The following is a 15,456-nucleotide window of genomic DNA, read 5'->3' on the forward strand; positions in this document are numbered from 1 at the left end:
AAGAATGGATACCTTCTTGATGATGCCTTTTGCTGAGAGAAAGCTCACCATCAGGTTGAGCATGGAACCTCTGAATACATCGCCTCACCAAATCCTCCCAACCGGGTCTCATTAGTGCCCTCATAGTGCTAGTGTCCAGAGAGGTTATTTTACCTGGAACAACAATTATATTATATACAGCCAATTCAAGAGGAGGAAAAAAAAAAAAAAAGTTGTGCATAAATAGTAGCAGATAATGGTGATGTAGCTATACCTTGCAAGTCCTGACGTGTTGAGAATGTTTCTGATGAGGGGACCGGAGGCCTCTCTTTCATAGGTACTCTTCTCGCCACACAAATCAAGCAGGACTGAAAATCTTCAAGAAAAAAAAAATAATGCCTAAAAAACACTGACAATATACACAAAAGCTACAAAAGATAAATATTCTTTAGGTCAAAGGCAAGCTAGAAAAATGGGCAGCAATTATAGTGCAATAAAGAAAATGTTTATATGGCTGAACAAAAAACAAACAGTGATTATAAAACACTTTTCTACACATTAGTGCCCATAATCTGAGACGTTACAATTTTTTTTTTTTTTACAAGAAAAGAAAGTTTGAGGCGCTTTAGCCTGGGTTCACACATATGCGAATACAGACACCGCATTGCTGTGCCAATCACATGCAATGACTGTGCAATGCTAATTCAGCCATACAGTTGTATGTGCATTGGGATTGGATCGAATGCGTGCGATCCGACCCCCATCCAAATTCACACTGTGATCTGCGAACCGATCTGTGGGGTCATAAACTTTGCAGGTTCGCAGAGGGCAGTGTGAACAGCCTGCAAGGGAGATGCGATGTGTGCATCACAAAAATGTGAACCCAGGCCTAATGTTCATGTTGTTCTCCATTTCCCTATGGAGAGGGAAAGGAGCAGTAAAGCCACATAAACAGCACTGGCCTCATTTCAGCATGAAACTAAATTTCAAATGCTCGGATTAAATCCCCCCCCCCCCCCCCTCAGATAAAAGATTACCGTGAAGGTGTCTTCCAATACCCACTGACATGAAAATAAAATCAACTAGATCACACAGATCATCCTGTGACTACAGGTACTTTATAAGAAAATGTGGCAGAACAAAGGATCAGCTAGGAAAAATCCTCAACTGTTCTCATCAGTGCCAGATGAGAATAAGTGCTATGAGCCAGAGACAACACATACTTGGGATGGAAAAGTACATGTGATCACTTCTGAACATTCAATCTCTTTCAAGTGCATATGATCAGCTTTAAGTTAGTATGGACTCTGTTCATTTGGTTTGCTTTTTTCTTCAAATTTAAAAAGGTACCCACAATGACAACAATTTGGTTATTTGAGAAACAATCTGATCTCTGAACAATGTACTGAACATTAGACACACACAAAATGCTTGCCATATGTCATTCCACAGGAATGTAAGCTGTGAGTGCACGGGGTTTGCTTCTGCACAGTCAACAGAGTCAACCAAACACGTTGACAACAAACCATAGAATGTAAAGTGTTATTCAAATTGTACCTACCTTTGGTTCCCCTGAAAGAACCACTTTATTTGTCCTATAAAAAGGTATGATTCACACCTATGCAGTTCAGTTTGCTTTTAAACCACTTCTGCAGAGCTTTTTGCGTTAAAAAAAAAAAAAGCCCCTAACCCTTTCCAAAAATGCAGCAGCCGAAAAAAGCATGGATGAACGTGTCCAATAGGAAACCATGTTTAATGGACCGTAGTGCACTTCTGCAAAAATCACGAAAAAAATGCATAGGTGTGAACCAGGCCGAAGTAAATATGTTTAAATCATTAGTTTTGGACAGGAAGCACACTTTGGGCAGCTATTGACGTGCCAATCTTTCACAGGGTTAATATGTCAAATTGTCAATTTCATGCAAATCTGGAGCCCGTCACCTTTTTCTGATTTGAAGGATGTATGGGAGGGAGCTTTTTAATAATCCCGTCTGTCACTCAAAAGTACTCGTTATCCAGAGTTTAACCCTTCAGAACTAATATCACAAGTCATAGGAGAATTATTACTTGCAAACACTGCGCGAATAAACATATAAGCAGCTACATAATGCAGCAAGTCTGCATATAATTATTACATGATCCATTCTATATGTTGTGTACAGTATTACCAATTCCTGCTTTTGATGTATGTCACATTTCAGTTCAGGAAAACAAAACATGTAGACTGTGTAAAACAAAACGGCTGTTAATTGCTTATCTCATAAGAGTGAGATAATGTCTGTACCTTCTCCTTCCTCTTTAATGGACTTTGGTTGGGATACAGCAAAGCACTGCATAGTTTCATATTTCTGGTGTGTTTCCTGTCCATCGTGGTTCTCCTCTTCACACTCCGTCATTGGCTTCACCAGCATACGGCAATTAAAAGTATGGCTATTACGTCTAGGTCCCCCATTCACTGTAGAGAAGAGCAAGTTATTGCAAATATTTTAAACATAAGAAATGTAATGGGATATATTGAAAATACAGGCTTTATATAGTATATATTAGGAGTGGGTAACATGGCACTACAACAGCAGCAACACACCCTTCCCTGGTACTTTTCAGATCCTTGTCCAGTTGTCCTAGATAAGTTAAGACACATACTAAAAGTTGCACTTTTAGTAGTATGTAGTAGTAGGTGCAAGTTCATCTTTTCTGAAAAAAGGAAAAGAAGAACACTGAAAATCCTCCCCACCCCTATAGTACTTACCTCCATGAGTGATTAGCTGTCAGTGCCCACACAGTCGGTGTAGCAGTCCAGGAAATAGACCAAAGGCTTGTTCATATTTCTCATGCGGGTCAGAGGAGTGCAGTTACTTTTGCACTCCTGTGACCCAGAATCAGCCACTATCAGTCAATGTCACAAAGCTGCTCCAGTCTCCGAATATATCCTGACAACAATGTCAGAATCCACCTAGATGCCTGATCGGTGGCTGGCTAGGCTTCTCAGTGTGCTGCTGAGAGCCTGAGCCAGCCAGACACCGCCTCCATACCCCAGTGCTCCAGGGAGTACCGAAGGGGCCGGGCACATAGCGGTGACTGACAGTCCGACTGAGAAATCAGTGGTCATGTTACCACTCAGTTCTTGGGCTTAGAAGCGGCGGGGAGGCAGTTGCATCATCCTACCAATGCTGCAGATATATATCTATATATAGATATATATATATATATATATATATATATATATCTATATATAGATATATATCTATATATAGATATATATCTATATATAGATATATATCTATATATCTATATATATATATTTTTTTTTTACTTCCTGCACTTCTCCTTTCAGGTAGACCTATATTTAAATGTTAATAAGATGCTATAAAGGAGATACAGGGAATGCATAAAAGTATAAGCTGAAGTAGTTGCCTTAAATGCCGCTCCAAGCTTTCTCCAAGGCAGCTTATACAACAAGAAGCTTAGGTGTCCATCATGTGATTTTTCTTGAAGGCCAGGAACATGGCCAGCACTGGAGGGAGCCTGGAGAAGCATTTTCTCCATTAAAGCTAAATATTTCAGTCCTTTTATCACTACTAATTTATATAAGCATCACATCTAGATTTTTAGAATAGTTTTAAATTATCTGAGTAAAGGTCCACTTTAAAGACTGCTCAACATTCCAAAAACTGCTAGTACTGCAATATAAAGGGTTCCGCAGATATCAATGTAAACATGACCAGATCTAAGTCACACATGCAAGATGAATATGAGGAAGCACACAGTACATATAGTCATTGAGTGGAAGAACAAAAACTCCAAAGTGCAATCAACACATATAAAACAGGAGAAAGATACAGAGTTACAAGTTAATTTTCCCAAGGTGACCACCTTGTTGTTCTAGAGCAATGGTTCTCAACTCCTGTCCTCAGGACCCACTAAGAGGTCAGGTTTGCAAGATAACTGAAATACATCACAGGTGATATAATTTGCTGTTCTGTGATTGCAGTATTCTAGTCTGCATCTCCCCAAGGTAATACATAAAACCTGGCCTGTTAGTGGGCCCAGTGGACAGGAGCTGAGAACCACTAGAGGGAGGCCAGGAGATTGTGGAGTATGAAAGTGGCGGGAGGTAAGGAAAGAGAACAAGAACTGAAAAAACATTTTGATGTTTGATGTTTATATCCGGTGGAATTTCATCTAATTATTGAGAAACCCAAACAATTCCATGCATAACTTGTTAAACACAGAAAAATATCACAAGCAAAAGAGCAGAACACAAAGACAACATGCATGCTACATTTATTCTCGCGAATAGATCCATGGTGAAAATCAGTCAACATGACTAAAAGCATGAAAAGACTACAGATTTTACATGATCTCTCGTCAAGAGACAACTTCTCTGATTTTCAAATAAAGCAGATTTATTTTTTAATTTTAGTCTAAACAACCTTTTTTATAGTTATAAATTGCACAGCTGTTGACATCTCTAATTATAACCCATTATTTTTTGTCCCAGTATTTGAAGTTGGGAGGGCCACCAACATACAAATGATCTTATTTCCTAAACTAGACACCCAGAGTCATTTATTGTCTGCTCCCACCCTGCTATTAAAAACAGTGGGGTGTAAAGGTGGCCATACATTATACAATTTTATTATTCAATTTCCTTTGGCTTTACCTTCAATTATGTAGTGCAAGCCCCTGTCTGATTGCATGCAAATTGAAAGTGTTTCGGTTTGACCTCATATTATATGGTTTTGGAAAACTGCACAAGAAAATTGTATAATGTATGGCCAGCCTTAGAAAAGAGATGTAGACATAGTAGGGCCTCCAGCATTGGCAGCTGTGACATAACACATAATGAGATTTCCCCACACACTTTATTGAGGAAACGGTTGTCAGAAACAGGAAAGAAGGAGAAATCACCCCACAATTCCAAATATAGCATCTTCTAACTTATCAACCCCCTGCACAAAAGCTGAAATTGTACATTTATATAGAAAATACTCCAGGCCTGTTCACATCATGTGAGGCAGGACTACATTGGGCAGCTATTCTAGTGCAGTCCCACCGCAAGACAAGGCAAAATGCCTCATCTGGCTGATAGTGTTCTCTGAAAAAAAAAAAAAAGTACCGCATGCACTACTTTTTCTTCAGTGCAATGCAATCCACTGTCTCAAATTGCGCTGCGGATAACAAAACTTAATAAAATGTCACTGTATGACAGTTCAATAAAGTTTGTTTTAAAAAAAAAATAAACAGCATGATGTGCTGTGATCAGTGCATCGGCACTACTATCTTCCTCCCATGGCTGTGTTCTAACGCAGCCACTGGTGTATCCCAGACCACAGGGCTAATAAAACTGTAGCCCACCAAGCCAGTCCAGGTCAAGTCATAACATTTACCCATTCCTCCCTCTCAAACTACCTCAAGCTATAGTTTAAAATAAAGTATTCTACAGATAAGGGATGAAAATTTGACTGTGGTTTGAAACTGTACATTCAGAGGTCATAGCGATATTGGACAAACGTTTAATCATTTTTCACAGCTAAAGATCAAAAAAAATCAAAGCAGAGAAGGCGCTTCTAAGTGCAGTAATAAAACACTTTAAAATGACAAAGAAGAGTTAAAAACACTTACAAGATGGAAGTGAAAAACAGGCATATCAATGAATCCATAACATCTAGCAGGATGCCTCCTGGGAGTAAGGTCAGCTGCAGGTGGAAGTTCCAGCCGACCAGCGGTGGGAAACACTGTGTGTCTGATACAAGATGGAGACCTGTGCTGTCAGGACCAGCATGGAATCCAGGCAACCCGGAAATTATGTCAGAGTGGGCAGGACATGTTTTGGAGCATGTCCAGTCCCCTCCTTCAAACCAATGGAGTAATGCAAGGGGAAGGGGTTTATATGAGAGTCAGGGGTGGGCGGGACTGATCATGACTGCCATATCATTAGATGGCAGTAATGGAATAAAATCCAGTGTTTTTTTGCTGCATTTTATTCCATTGCATACTGCCATATCAACTAATGATATGGCAGTCATTATCAGTCCCGCCCACCCCCGCCCCACCCCCAAGAAGGCATCCCGCTGGATGTTATGGATTCATTGATAGGCCTGTTTTTCACTTCTATCTTGCAAGTGTTTTTAACCCTTCCTTGTCATTAAAGTGTTTTATTACTGCACTTAGAAGCGCCTTCTTCTCTACTTTGTTTTTCCTATAGAGTGTGCTTCCCTCTTCTGAAATGCTGCTGTGGTGCATTAATCACATCTCATGAGCCAGTCATGTACTGTTTGCTGTTTGTTAAAGTCTCCATGTTATCCAGAGTGCCCTATTCGCCACACTCCTTGAAAAGAAAAAAAAAAAAAAAATCAGGCACTTCTAGCCAGAGAGCCCCTCTCTGGGGTACTCTGCTGACCCTAGAAACCCCAACAGATATTAGGAGTGTCCCCTGATCTGGCTGACTATCTAATGACAGCGGTATCCCCAGACAGCTAGTGCTTTCTGGGGAAATTAAAGGCTAAGTTCACCTTGATAGAAGTCACAAGACTAACTGCTGATGAGAAATGGTATTGAGCAGTTTATATTTACTAAAATAATTGCATTTCCATGTTCTGTGTACTGTGGGAGACCAGATATAGTGAATGCAGTGTCCTGGGTTTAGTAACACTTTAAGGATGGCCATACAAGGCCTAATAAAGGCAAGCTATGTGACCAGTTTGAACATGGTGTGTGATAATCTGGCTGTGTAGAAGTTAACTACAGAGAGATAATAAGCACTTCAGAGTGTCAGAAGTGTGCCTTATAAAACAGAACATGGAAAAAGACTAGAAAACAAAAGACTTTTCTCCAAATTTAAGGGAATGAGCCTTCAACCCATATATGTACCCCACTGATAAAATTAAATATGGTAGAAAGAACACTGTGCATCTCAAGTCTTTGTATTAATAAAGGGTAGGGTAAAAGAATAAGCGGCCTATAGCAACAGATGGTCTCCGCATGGCCCACTGCTATTTGAAGCAAAGTCTGTAACTACAAGAGCTACAAGCCGTGTTCATCACCACTGACACAGCAGCAGCTTTTCAATGAAAACTAAAAAAAAACTCTGTTACCTAAAGACTTTGGCAGCAGGTTTTTGATTAACTCGTTGTGATCTCCAACATGAAGAATGTTATATACACTGGTATTCATTAGCTCTTCTTGGTTGTACCGGAGATACTGAGTCACATTCTCAGAGACAAATACCACATTCCCGTCACGGTTCACCACAAAGAAGAACCCATCCAGGGCCTGGAGAAAAAGAAAATGTACAATACATTACAGAATGCCCGCCATTTAACCCCATGCAAAACATGATTGTATCACCAGCACAGCAACAAATATGTAAGCTACAGACTGTTCAGTTTTGAGTCTCACTTTGTATTCTCTATGCAATAATAAAAAAAAAAAACACATTTATAAAAATTATTGTTATTTTATTTGTCAGCGAGTACAACATACATCACAGGGAGGAGGGGATCTTGTTGTTATTACATGATCAACACACCAGGAAGTCTGTCACAACTGGGCCATACTATAAGACCCCTTTCACACTGGAGGCGTTTTTCAGACGCTTTACCGCTAAAAATGGCGCCTGTAAAGCGCCTGAAAAATGCCTCATCTGCAATCCCAGTGTGAAAGTCTGAGTGCTTTCACACTGGGGAGCTGCGCTGGCAGGACATCAAAAAGTCCTGCAAGCAGAATGTTTGAAGCCCTTTAGGAGCGGTGTATACAGCGCTTCTAAAACGCCCCTGCTCATTGAAATCAATGGGCAGTGCTGCTGAAGCGCCTCGGCACCTGCGCTTTGCGGGCGCTTTTAACCCTTTGTTTGGCCGCTAGCGGGGGTTAAATCTGCACCGCTAGCGGCCGAATAGCGCCTCTAAAACTATGGTAAAGCGCCGCGTTTTAGTAGCACTTAACCGCCGATGCCCCTGCGCTGTCAGCATGAAAAGGCTCTTAGTTCAGCATTGACAATACCAAGCTGATATGAATAGCACGAGTAAGCTGGACAGGCCATTTCCCTCAAAATACAGTAGGCAATGATCTGTGAAGTAGACTATACTGTTTGAATAATATTATGTCACTTACTGACTGCATTAAAATTGTACCTGAAATCAGAGGGGTCTTAGGTGTTCAATTGTATAATATAGTCAGGTTTTACACACAGCATTCCAGGGCCACTGAAGCCTGTGGGGGGTCAGGAATGGAGTTTTCAACAGAATTCCTGGTTGACAGCCTAGACTCAACCAACCCTAGCCTAAGCTACTGGAGGAACCAAGGCAGTGGGTTGCCTCACTGATCAGTAGGAAGCCCAGGCCCCTGACTAGATAACAAGGTAGAGAAAATTGCATACTAGAGCCGTGTAAACAATGTTAGATTTTTTTTTTGTTCAGCTGGTGGGCTGATCGAAGAAGAAAAAGAAAAAAAAAAAGACAGATTCCCCCATCCAAGTGAGATAGATTGAGGAATCCTCACCACTGCAACATTGTATATTGACAGCAGGACTCTCCGTTGTCAGAATACACTGATCACTGGCTACAGCTGCTGATCAATTAAATATTTCCAGTGTAGCTGATCAACTTCTGCCCAGCTTGGAGGACCACACACAGATCGAAAATCAGCTGCTCCCTGCTGAACAGGCTAAATGTTGATCCGTCTAACCCAACCTTAAGCCACCAAGATTTTGGGTATCAAGATTGTTCCATCGCAAGATACTGAAGGTGCCTTTTATACTAGACAGCTGAAGATTTATAGTGATATTAAAAGAGATTTTAATTTTTTTAAAAACAATAAACATGTTATACTTACCCGCTCTGTGCAATTGGTTTACACAGAGCAGCTCTGATTCTCCTCTTCTCAGGTCCTCCACCAGCGCTCCTGGACCCTCCCCTTCTCAGAGTGCCCCCATGGCAAGCTGCTTGCTATGGGGGCACTTGTGCATGCTCGCTCCTGAGCCCTGCTCTGTGCGTCCATAAGACTCCTTCCTCACTGGCTGTGATTGAAAGCAGCGGGAGCCCATGGTTTAGAATGCATGAAGGTAAAAAAAACATTCAGCACCATGTTAACACTTATGACAGTGGTCATCAACCCTGTCCTCAGGGCCCACTAACAGGCCAGGTTTTATGTATTACCTTGGGGAGATGCAGACTAGAATACTGCAATCACTGAGCAGCAAATGATATCACCTGTGATGTATTTCAGTTATCTTACAAACCTGGCCTGTTAGTGGGCCCTGAGGACAGGGTTGATGACCACTGACTTATGGTCTTGAGGGTTGCTATGAGGTAAATGTTAAAGTTTAAACTAAACAAATGTAAGTCAAGTTTCCAATGTAGATGGAACAGGCATATTTGCTTACAAAATACACATATTGTATTTTGCTTAGTAGTGCAACAATTATTGTGCTTTGATACAGTTTTTGTCCCAAGTGTGTTTAAGGTCCGACTAAATATAAATTATACACTGCTTATATGCCTTTTATCATAATTCTGCCTCTGCAGTTGTATAGCTACCATGCAGATTACACAATCATTTATATTGTTGAAAAAGAAAAGACATCTACTCGTAAAAATCTAAAACAAGGCATGTAAAAAATTTGGACAACCTGTGCACTCAATGAAAATTACAGAATAGTTTTCCTTTCTAATCTCCATGCAAAACATCACATCAAAGAATCAATATGAATCTAGCAATTCACCTTTGCCCATTTAGAGTGACACAAAGTTCTTTCTAGGCTTCGATCATTAAATGTAATCAGTCTGCAGTACAACACGGTTTCTGTATTGTGTGTAAACGGGCTGGCCATTCCTTACAATGCAATGCCATCCCCAAACAGAACCTCGTGTGAACTGATGAGTAACATTCAGAACGGCCATTTCTGCATAAATTAAAACAAAAATCTAGGTTTAAATCCCTGGATATACATTTGTATTCTCAGAGGTTTTCCTTTAATATGAAGATCTGCTATCCATCACCTCTATTTGTACTTTACGCAATGGATAAAGGAATATTAATCAAGCATTATGTGAGATGAGTCTAGAAAATAAAAATTGGTTTCCAGACCAAACTTAATGCATGAATTATGTGCTGGGATGCACAAGTGGGTTTAATTTCATGATTCATCTGTTTATCTATCTACACTTGCTTCAAAACACATGGACTGAATACATTATACTCAGAACTTTACTTTGAGCCCACACAGAGAAAACAGATGATAAAGAACTCCTGCTGGGACTGATGAGGAACCAGGAAGAGTTCATATTAGTTATTGCTCCAGAGTAGGAACCTCCAAGCTGACAATATTTACAGATCTATCAGCTGTGAGAAACCAAGCTGGATGTGGGGATTTCTCAATCATTTTACAATATTCTTTTTTTATAAATTGAACAGAAACAACTGGCCAGAGTGACAGACTTGAGTGTTGTGAAAGTGGTCCTAGATTGTTTAGTATACTCAACTATTTGATCTTCTACTGTAAATAGGAACATTTAACCAAAAAACATTTTCCTGTAAACAACTTTCAATCAGAATTCCAGCTGTAAAATTGGGTGGAAAAAAAACATTAGAATTAGACTCTTAGGCAGGCAATACACAGGTCGAATTTAGATAATATTATCTAAGAATATTCGTTCGAATTTCGCACCATTAATGGGCTGCAGCAACAGCTGATTTTGGCGCAGCCATGGAATTTGAGTAATCAGACATGTTGGAAACTTTTTGAAAAACGAACGATTTTCTAATCAATGATGGGATATTCGTGCGAGAAATGTAATCGAAAAAGAAATGCGCATGTGCAAGAAAATAAAATTCTCGGAAAGAAAAGAAGATTCCCTGCCACGAAAATTCTTTTCTGTAGCAACATGAGGTGAAATTGAAGGCTTGGTTGGTCGAATTTCAAAATCAATGGTGGCACCATCAGATCACAAAATGCACAAATTTTCTGATTTTCAAAAGAAAATTCTTTCAAAATTCGACCCATGTATGGCCAGCCTTAAAGTGTAGTTTGATGTGCCTTACTATGACCTCCAAAAGCGATTGAAAATTCCAATGGAACCTGAGATAACTGATGCATGTACAGGTGTGGGGCTAAATTTAGGGCCCATTTAAACTACTGTGGTGCATTAAGGCACCAAAAAAATTCACCAAAAGAGGTAAATGTAGATTTTCTGTCAGTGCATTGCACAGCAATACACGTCCACCAATTAGACGTGTTGGGGAGCCATTCAAACACTGGTGTATTACGCCATTCAGTTCAATACTCAGTGGCTAAGTGATTAGCACTTCTGCGTGACAGCACTAAGGTCACCGCTTCGAATCCCAACCATGACACTATCTGCATGTTCTCCCTGTGTCGGTTTCCCCAGGGTACACAGGTTTCCTCCTGCGCTCCAAAAGACATGCTGGTAGGTTAATCAGATCCTGTCTAAAATTGTCCCTAGTATGTGTATGTATGAATGGGAGTTAGGGACCTTAGAGTGTAGGCTCCTTAAAGGGCAGGGACTGATGTAAATGTACAATATATATGTAAAACGCTGCATAAATTGATGGCGCTGTACAAGTACCTGTAATAATAATAAATAAATACTCCTCCTCTTGACCTGTACACACACACACACACACATAATTAGGCTTGTAACTCCTTACACACAAGAGAACATTGAGAAGGAAAGCATGGACTGTGGGTTTATGGATTCCAATGGCAAAGCTCACACCATTGTAGTGCATTCCAGTAACATCAACAAAAGTAGAACATGCTGTATTTTTTCTGCAAGGAACTGTACTGGATCTTGGGATAAAAAATGCAGCAGAACGCATTGCACAAGAAAAGGAAAACAAAAATGAAGAAAAATGTATTTAAAAAAAGAAGAAGAAAAAAAAAACCCAAAGGATTATGCACCTGGAACGTGTCAAACACACACCGGAATGCATTAAAAAAGTGCATGCAGAAACGCATCTGGACTGCATTTCTGTGCTGTGAACCAGTCCTTAGGCCTACTTGATTATGAATATCTGAGGAAGAGGAGGCACCACACAGCACCCAATGTGAAGGTACATATTGTGGTTAGTTTGTAAAACTGGAAAATAAAGGGAAATGTGCCAGTAGTGACCTTATTCTGTGGGAAAGTAAAAAAAAAAAAAAAGCAATACGATTTGACTGGTTCCTTTGGAAAACCACTGCACTTGTGTAAATAAAGCTTTTGCAAACTTTGATAAACAGGTTTTGTAGCAACCAATCAAAAATATTCTTTTTAAAGTCACCATGTCACTACACTATGCAGTACACCAAAAAGTAACCATGTTTTTATTTTTCCACAGAAATTCATTTACACCAGCCTGCTCACCATCAGGCATGCCCACAGGGGTGTAGGGAAGGAATGATTTTATGCAGTGCACTACAATGAACCTAAATGGCATGAACAGGGCACATAGAAAACAATCGTTTTATACGTGCCCTTGCTTTGAACCTGTCAAGTCAATGCAACTCAAAGTGACATGGTGTGAACGTGCCTTATGAGCAAGGCTATCCATCCAGATTAGATGATGCTTAATAAGTCTAGTTAAAGCTGACCTCCAGGTAGTCATAAATTAAAAGCATGGATATTCCTTCATTTAAGAAAACAAAAAATAATTTTACACAGAACTAGCACAAGTATCAAAAATCTCACATATGGAAACCGAGTCCTCTGAGCCAATCAAGGTTCTACTGCTTTCCGAAGGCTTTAAGCCTCGTACACACGATCGGATTGTTGCCCAACAAAACCGTGGACTTTTGTCTGAAGGGCGTTGGCCCAAACTTGTCTTGCATACAAACGGCAAGGAAAAGTTTGGCGAGTGTCGATTCGTGCTTTTCATTTCGCGCTTTCCAGTGAGTTTCTGAACGGCCGTTCGTCAACCAGCCATGTTGTGGAATCGGAGGAGATAACGTGTTATTTATTATTGGCCTTGGAGTTATTGCTTTGATATTTTTTTTTTTGGTTTAATAATGATTTGATATATTTTCTATATTTTTGGATGCATAGAATGCACTTTTTGGTTAAGTTCTATTGGCAGATAGCATGTCTAATTGTATTTGTTTTCTTTTTTTTAATGCACAATAAAAAAAATGGTGGAGAATAATACTTGGCTATGTGTTTTACTTCAAATGACAGTTTGGGAGTAGGCAGTTACATTTAAAAAAAATACAATGTAAAATTGACAAGGGACACCAACATAGTTGTATCTTTGATCTTAAAAACCATGAGATAATGGTGTTGTGGTAACAAAAAAAAAAACAAAAACAAAAAGCATAATAAATATTATTCTTGATATCACTAGAAAAAAAAAGTCTTTGAAAATGTGTTTACAATAACTCCATCTGTATCACCATCAAAGCAGCTTCATTATTATCCCATTAAAGAATCTCCTACCACTTCCATCAGCTCATTCCCCACAGTAGCAACCTTTTGTACCACCTGCCCCACCCTATTAGATTGTAAGCTCTTCTGAGCAGGGCCCTCTTAATCCTCTTGTATTTTACTGTATTGTAACTGTATTGTCTCCTTTTATATTGTAAAGCGCTGCGTAAACTGTGGGCGCCATATAAATCCTGTATAATAATAATAATAATAAAGAAGAAGAGAATTGTGAGCTGCATTTTGAGATTTCATAATTTGCCAGGTCACGAATGTTAATTCTCCATTACGAACCCTAGTTTACAAGACTGACCGCTTCTGGCTCGTCCTTGCTTCTGAGCATGCGTGTTTATACTTTGGACTTTTGTCCAACGGACTTGTGTACACACACATGGAAAATCTGACAACACACATTTGTCCACGGAAAATGTTAAAACCTGCAATTCAACATTTGTCCACAGAAAATCCGACAATTGTCCGATGAAGCGTACAAACGGTCGGATTTTTCCACCAACAGCCTGTCATCACACAATTCCCGTCGGAAAATCCGATTGTGTGTACTAGGCTTAACAGTCCAACACAGAAAAAATGCTCACAGAAGGGGAGAGCAAAGGGGTGCCTGCTACTTGCCCATCTACAGACTGGGAATCAGACTGGCTAGACCACATTTCTGTAAAGCAGCCAGCGAGTGGCTCCAGGACCAGGCTGTGCTGTCTTGCAGGGATGCCAGATTCAGAAGAGTGACTGAACAAAATTAGAAATCTCAAATGTGTCATTTGCCAATTTGCCTGGAGTTCAGATTGAACAAATACATAATAGGAGAAAATGAAACCAGTTGCTGAGGTCTCACTTTTGAAAACAGTAAAACAATAAAGCCTGAAAAAAGTCCAGAGTTATTAACTCACTCCTGAGTTATTTTATTGGTTTTTCCAGAAAGCAAAAGAACAGAACAAATGCACTGAAGGCATATAATTCCACTTTAACTTGGGCAGGTACAAGAGCATATAATGAATTGGTAAGAAATCCACACTAAGCACAGATAAGTGTTCTTCATCTCTGCTCAGTCATGTGATGTTTACTTCGCTGCCAGAAATTGCAGTTCATGCCTGGTTGCCTGGCAACTGCTATATACTTGTGTTCTGACAAGCATAAGTGCAGACATTTCAAGGAACAATTAAATAGCAGATGCTTCCTTATTGAAGAGCTTCTGACATGCAGCAAGATGATCCAGACAGCAGAAGTGGCACAATGGTTCAGGAGATAACCACGCTCAGCCATCATCTACAAAGTCAGGCCAAGCAGTCAATAAAAGAGGCTGATGTGAGATGTACAGGAAATGAGGAGCGCTGTGTAAATCATCACACAGCACCATGGAACTTGGAAGGATTCATTCCTATGATGAATACTGCAGGGAATTTACAAGTTCTTTCTAGAACTCTGCTTACTGGCATGTTTGTCTCAGTGTAGAACAGCAGAAAGAGCTTTTATAGGCATGAAACATCCAAAGTGTGCATCTGACTTTATAAAATAATCAGAACCTGTATGGTTATACCTTATCATTGGGCACCCAAACTCTACACCAGGGATAAGCAATTAGCGGACCTCCAGCTGTTGCAAAACTACAAGTCCCATCATCCCTCTGCCTCTGGGTGTCATGCTTGTGGCTGTCAGAATCTTGCTATGCCTCATGGGACTTGTAGTTCTGCAATAGCTGGAGGTCCGCTTATTGCATATCCCTGCTCTACACCATTGTTTCAATACATTGCACTGATGATGGCTAAAATGCCCACAACCGCTGCATGCAGTTTGGAGCAAATGGCTCTCCAATATGAAGCCATGTTGCACTATATATCAGTGAATCTAGAAGTGCATCTCATGGTGTGTAAAGGAATGGCTTACATTGCTCCGCCCACTGCCTTGAAATCAAAGAAGAAACGTATTTTTTAGATATGTGATGGAGCGAGATAAGTGAATACCTTCTGTTTTTAGCAGCGTTACCATGCTATGCATAGATTTAAATTGGAAGGCTTCGATTCCTTTCCCCTGTATGGCTATGCTGTCT

General features: G+C 40.0%; 1 protein-coding gene across 1 annotated transcript in view; it reads right to left on the bottom strand.

The window, feature by feature from the left end:
* The window catches only part of NCOA2 (nuclear receptor coactivator 2), a gene marked incomplete in the record, with an annotated part of 371,591 nt that overhangs the window by 70,398 nt on the left and 285,737 nt on the right, over positions 1 to 15,456 (bottom strand). Inside the window, 4 exon segments of the mRNA XM_073631781.1 lie at positions 13 to 153; positions 254 to 355; positions 2,264 to 2,434; positions 7,077 to 7,254. Coding sequence (XP_073487882.1) covers positions 13 to 153; positions 254 to 355; positions 2,264 to 2,434; positions 7,077 to 7,254 — 592 coding nt within the window.

The sequence above is a fragment of the Aquarana catesbeiana genome, linkage group LG05, assembly GCF_042186555.1.
Source record: "Aquarana catesbeiana isolate 2022-GZ linkage group LG05, ASM4218655v1, whole genome shotgun sequence".
Classification (NCBI taxonomy): domain Eukaryota; kingdom Metazoa; phylum Chordata; class Amphibia; order Anura; family Ranidae; genus Aquarana; species Aquarana catesbeiana.